This window comes from Aplysia californica, unplaced genomic scaffold (genome assembly GCF_000002075.1).
Source record: "Aplysia californica isolate F4 #8 unplaced genomic scaffold, AplCal3.0 scaffold00053, whole genome shotgun sequence".
Classification (NCBI taxonomy): domain Eukaryota; kingdom Metazoa; phylum Mollusca; class Gastropoda; order Aplysiida; family Aplysiidae; genus Aplysia; species Aplysia californica.
Window position 1 is genome coordinate 1,654,087 of NW_004797323.1, and position 5,712 is coordinate 1,659,798.

Consider the following 5,712-nt stretch of genomic DNA (forward strand, 5'->3'; position numbering starts at 1 on the left):
TTGGGGGTGCTCTGGTGTGGTTTGCTTCTTCTTTCCTATCAAACATCTATCGTCTTTATCTCCCCTTCTTCTTTTTTTATGTTTGTTACTCTCTTGTGACACCTCTAATCTTCTGGCGCTCATATGACCTTATGCAGTTGCGAGCGCTGTAAAACCTCTACTAAAACTGAGTTTGAGCAATAATTTTAGTATGTCAGTTCTTAATATGAATCATGATACCCAGACTGGTTCTTGAATGTCGAAATTCTTGTTCTAGGCCCTTCTGAACGTTCAAAGCAGGATTAATTTTTTATATAATAATGAGAGGAAAATATTTTAAAAGACTGAAATACTTAAGTCAAACAAGACCCCAGTACGACACTGAACACTGACATGTTGTTGACTGGATACATTGCACACGTGTGTGCTCCCTTTTTTGAGCTGGTGAGCTAGTAAATTTTTTAAAGGAAATATTGCTGGACACCCTGAACATTTTACTAGTTGGTCCATCGGTGGTGGGGAATACACATTTCCCCCTGAAAATACACATTTTCATATTTCCCAATACTCATTTCGGTTTTCTGTGGTTGGCATCTCTGATAAATTTTTAGTGGGGGGGGGGCATTGCCTGAAACCAACTGGTTCCCTCCTGACACAGTATTTTTACCCCCCCCAACAACAAAAAAGAGGAAAAACTGACTTCTGAAAGAACTTTTAGTGCCCAGGAGTCTCGTCAGTTCATTTTAAAATAAGGGGAGATCATTGTACAGATTTTGGGCTTGACCATGAGTTACTGTGGACTCTTTCGTAGGCCATTCGGTTAAGATCTGGGTTCTCCTAAGATCCTGCATTTTTTCCTGCTCCAGAGCACCGGGATCTTAGGCGGAGACTACTGTATACATTTGTATGCATACAGATATAATATACATGTAGAGCTGTCCCCACGGTAATTTGCCTATTGCAACCCCAAAATTGCCAAATCTGCTCAAATGTGCCAAGAAATTTGCATTCAGAATCCATACAGACAATTGCTACTTACCCCATGAAACAGACATACTGAAAAAGACTGGCATTTCTGGGGTTATTTTGAAAATTCATACATTCTTTTATTAAAAGAATATTAGAAAGCTATACATCATCTTTGCACATGTATAGTTTATCAAGAAACATCACAATGGAACTGAAACTAAGGGTGGTGAACTGCTAGATCTACATCATTCCAATCATGTCTTATGCCACGGAAAATTGGACAATGTACAAAACTTTAGTAAACAAGTTTGAGGCTCTGGAAATGTGGATCTTTCGCAGACTAGGCAGAAGCAGCTAGAAAGACAAAATCACAAATGAAGCTGTGATGCAAAAAACTTACAGTCAAAAGAGAAGTACTACGGTACCAAAACTAAAATCAGTAAAACTAACATACTTCTCCAACGTCAAGTCTGTGCTCCTCTACGGCTGCGAAACTTGGAAGACAACGAAAACAGTACTGAATAAAGTCCAGACTTTCATCAACAGTTGTATGAGGAGTATTCTAAGAATTAAGTGGCAGGATAGAATAAGAAATGAACTGTGGGAAAGGACAGGACAAAAGGATAAGAAGTAGAAATAGGACTAAGAAAGTGGCGATGGATGGGACACACCTTAAGAAAGCCCAGCGGAAACATCACAAGACAGTCACTGCAGTGGAACCCACAAGGAGCACGAGGCAGGGGTAGGCCACGGGAAACATGGAGGAGATGCGTGGAAAGGGACATGAGAGAAATGAAGCTCACTTGGAATGAGCTTGGAAGGATGGCTCAGGACAGAGATAAATGGAAGGAGCTTGTATGTGGCCTATACCCCGCCAGGGGTGAAAGGCATTGATGATGAACATACTTCGGGCACACCATGCGCCATGGCTCATTACCAAGGACAATTCTCACTGGTTGAATGAAAGATGAAAGGGAAGAGAGCTAGAGGCATGCAACGGGTTATAGACTGATGATGTAAAAGCTGGGATGGGTAACAGCTTGGCAATGCATGCTCAGATCATAAGACCAAACTGGTTGGAGACTCACGGTACAACGACCTCTTACATATATAGGTCTAGACCTCTCATCCAACCTATCAACATCTTTGTCCAAATCTGAATTGTGACTTTCCAGGTGCTCAGTGGGTGAAAAAAATTCACCATCAGAGTCACTCTGTTAAAAAATATTCTTTCAAAAATATTTCTGTTGTGATTTATAGTTCTTCCCGATGAATGTTCAGGCTTAGATTTATTTATTTTGTCTAGGATAGTGACAGATTCTTGACAATTTTGGAAACCAGATTCAACGACAAAGTATTGCTTTCAAAACGAAAATGAAAGTATACAAAAATTCTGAAAAGGAAGTTTACAAGCTACCTTTTAAGCAGGGTCTATTTGTACTCGTACGAAACATGTAGGCCTACATAGATGTTATGCTGTTTTAACTTTGGTTATTATATCCCCCAATTAATGGCTGATGAATCAGCCGGCATTCTATAGAGAGGGGTTTGACTGACCAGCATGCCTAATTTTCAAGGGTCAACTCTTATTTCAGCCGGGGTCTATGCAGATATGTTTGGTCTACCGAAATAGTCGGGCTCTTTGTCTAGCATGCAAAGGATTCAAGTTCTAAACATTTACAATTCTTCCGAGTGATTTTTTGTTTTGTTTTTCTCTCTGGTCTGGCAGCAGGGCGGCACAAAGGAATGAGAGCTCATACAACAGCAGCTCCCACCCACCCAGCGGTGGCTCCGGACGCTATGGGGATTACAACAGTCAGGTCCAAGGAGAGAACGGCAACTACTACCGCCGGTACTAGTGGATTCCAGAAAGTATAAGTTGATTGGTGCAAGTATCAGTGGATTAACGCTGATACGAATGTATTAGTGCTGAAACGAGTGGATTGGCACAACTGCGAGAGGATTAGTGTGGGTTTGAGTGGAGTAAGACTGGTATGAGGGGATTGGCACATGTATTAGTGGATTGAATAATGCAAATACAAGGGGAGTAGTGTTGGTATGAGTGTTTTAGTGCTTGTACAAAGTAGATTGGTACAAATGCTATGCTAATTGATGGGTGTTTTATACATAGCAGAGTCTAGTAGACTGGTGTTTGCCCTCATTGTGGATTGGCGTTTCCCATTTCAGACACACAGGTATTTGTGGGTATGGGTGGATTAATGGTTACTAGTTAAGGTACTGGAAGATTGGAGTTTGCGATGGCAGGCACTTGTAGTCTTGCATTTACAGTCATGGACCCTATTTGATCTGGATGTCACATTGCGTGCAAGTATTGAAGTCGAGAGAAATTGTACAAATTGTATTTCTGTTTCAGTAGGCATTTTTCATTGTATGATTGTCAAATGGATCATGTGTGATGTGTGAGTTAGCATGTGCACCTGCAAGTATTTTGTAAGTAGGAGTGTGCAAGGGTAGAAATGCTGTCTTTTGGTTTTTTTTAGCTGCTTTCAAGTCCAGAGGATGTCTTTTGGTTTTGTGAGCTGCTTTCAAGTCCAGACGATGTCTTGTGATGATAACTGTGAAATTATATATGGTTAATATTTTGTAATATCCATGTAGGCCTATGTTGAAAATTGTGCTTTGTAAATCTCATGTGAAAGTTGAAATTATGCAAAATTATAGTGTGAGAGAAGTGTTTTATACAATACCTTTGTTTTTTTAATGTGACTCCTGCTCGAGCCTTCAATGGGACTTGGCATAGCCCCAAGGCTTTATATGTTTTTATAATACATTAGAGAAGGGAGACTGTATCTTGTGTTCAGTCTTCATGGGTTTATTGTTCTCAAGTTGAAAAGGAAACATAAATTGCTTGCTGGTCTGAATGCAGTGGACAAGCACAGGTGTTTCATTCACCCTAAAAAAAATTTTATTTTTAGAATCTCGTTTGAATGTGTTTGGAAGCCATGTGTGTGCTCTCTGAATACCTAGGAGAAAAAACAAAAACATGGGAATTGTATTGATCTAACAGGTCTGAATGGGATCGAGTCAGGACAGTTGAGGTGCTGATGCTGAAAAGGGGTCTACCTTTCCTTACCATTTTCACTCTTTTTACTTAGGGGTCAGTATCGAGATGATCAGAGTAACCTACATATATCGCGGGCAGTATTGCATACAGACATATCTCTAAGGCCGCCAAAAATGACTTATGTCTGTATGCAGTACTGCCCGCGGTATGCTCTCTTGTGTCTGTATTCTAAGGGTTGTGATTTACTTTTCTTTGTACCCTTATGATTGGTATATTTATTGAGTGGCACTCAGTAGAAAAAATAGTGCCGCACACATGTGCGATGCACTAGAACTTTGCGATTCCAGAGGTGCCCTTTTAATTTCACACTAACATTACCAAATCATGTGCTACTCTCACCCTTTTGAAATTAATTTGAAAGTGAATGAATTGACAGTGGTGTCTGAGATTGCACATTTCATAAAGCAGTCATCATAGAAATAATTTTGTGTGATGAGGTTAGAAAATTTTTAGCTGCAAGTCTTGACTGTTATGATCCCATATGACGGACTTTGTTGAGTAAGAGGGTAAAAAGTCTTCAAAAGTTTCAATTTCCTGATTCTATCAATTTTAACCCTTAAAACCCTATACCGCTGGTATCGGCTGACGCTGTATTTTCCTATACCGCTGGTAACAGCTGGTCATTTTTATCATTTAATTCCCACTGGTAGAAACAAGGGGATGTAACTCCAGATGACTCTGTTGAGAGCAGAAAGTATCGATTATGTCATGAGAGCAATTCTACACCAAAAGTTTTGAAGTTTTGCTACTTTAATTTTTTTTAAAGAGTGACTTTTCGTGGGGCCGCGATATTTTTGACATTTTTGATCCTGAACCAGACCCAGATAATGATTCCCAGTCGGAAATATCGGTAGATTTGACTGTTGAAGATGAATGCAATGTTTTGCATAACATCGATGGTGATTTTGATATAGTGGAAGTGGCAGGGGGATAACCACTAAAGCTGCCAGAGGCTGCATCTACGGCTGGGCCTAATGATGCTTTGACTGTAGTGGAGTCAGGGATCACACACAAGACTTTACTCATATAGTTGGTAGTTAAAGTCAGTGTTTTAACTTAATCCCCTTTTGTCCAGACTGCATTCATATACATAACATATATTCAAATTTCAGTAAAATCTGACAGCAATTAAAGACACAGTAAGAAAAACAATGAAACAACCTGATTTTTTTTTATTATCTCGATTTTAATTTAGGATTCTAGGGAGGTATGAAAAAAAAAAGTTTTTTTTAACACTTTGCCCCCCACGGGATGCCGATCGGCAACAGTAAGAAGCCGTAACTTTCCCCCATAGGACGCCTATGGGCGACGGTGTGATATAGCGTGTACGGCATCTGTATCCTGATCCGTGGGGTTAAGTGTTGTGTACTGTGCACGCTGCGTGGGTGGATAGTGTTAAGGGTTAATATCACTTTGGGCTTGATTCACCATAGGCGAAACCCTCATTTTCATGTGTAGTTTTTTCAGCTAGAGATGTCAGCTATGCCCATTTCACTGTTGTGGTACATGATTGTTTTATTAAAGCGTATTGGGTTTTGAGGAAGGATGATTTTGTCATGAAAAGTTAAATGTCATTGTTGCAAAGTTGTGACAGATTTTTGTAATGTTTGTTCCTTCATATAATTTTCCTTTTTTCTCACTCTTGAAGGTTCAATGTCAATAAATGTGTAAACCCAGTC

General features: G+C 39.8%; 1 protein-coding gene across 3 annotated transcripts in view; it reads left to right on the forward strand.

Moving 5' to 3' along the window:
- LOC101855470 overlaps positions 1-5,712 on the forward strand; it is a 34,026-nt gene extending 28,314 nt beyond the window's left edge. For 2 of the 3 annotated variants that reach the window (XM_005092811.3, XM_005092813.3), the window contains exon 12: positions 2,678-5,712. In XM_005092811.3, the coding sequence (XP_005092868.1) occupies positions 2,678-2,807 (130 nt within the window). In that variant the 3' untranslated portion in view covers positions 2,808-5,712. The remainder of the gene's footprint in view (positions 1-2,677) is intronic. The other variant, XM_005092812.3, reaches the window with a different exon arrangement.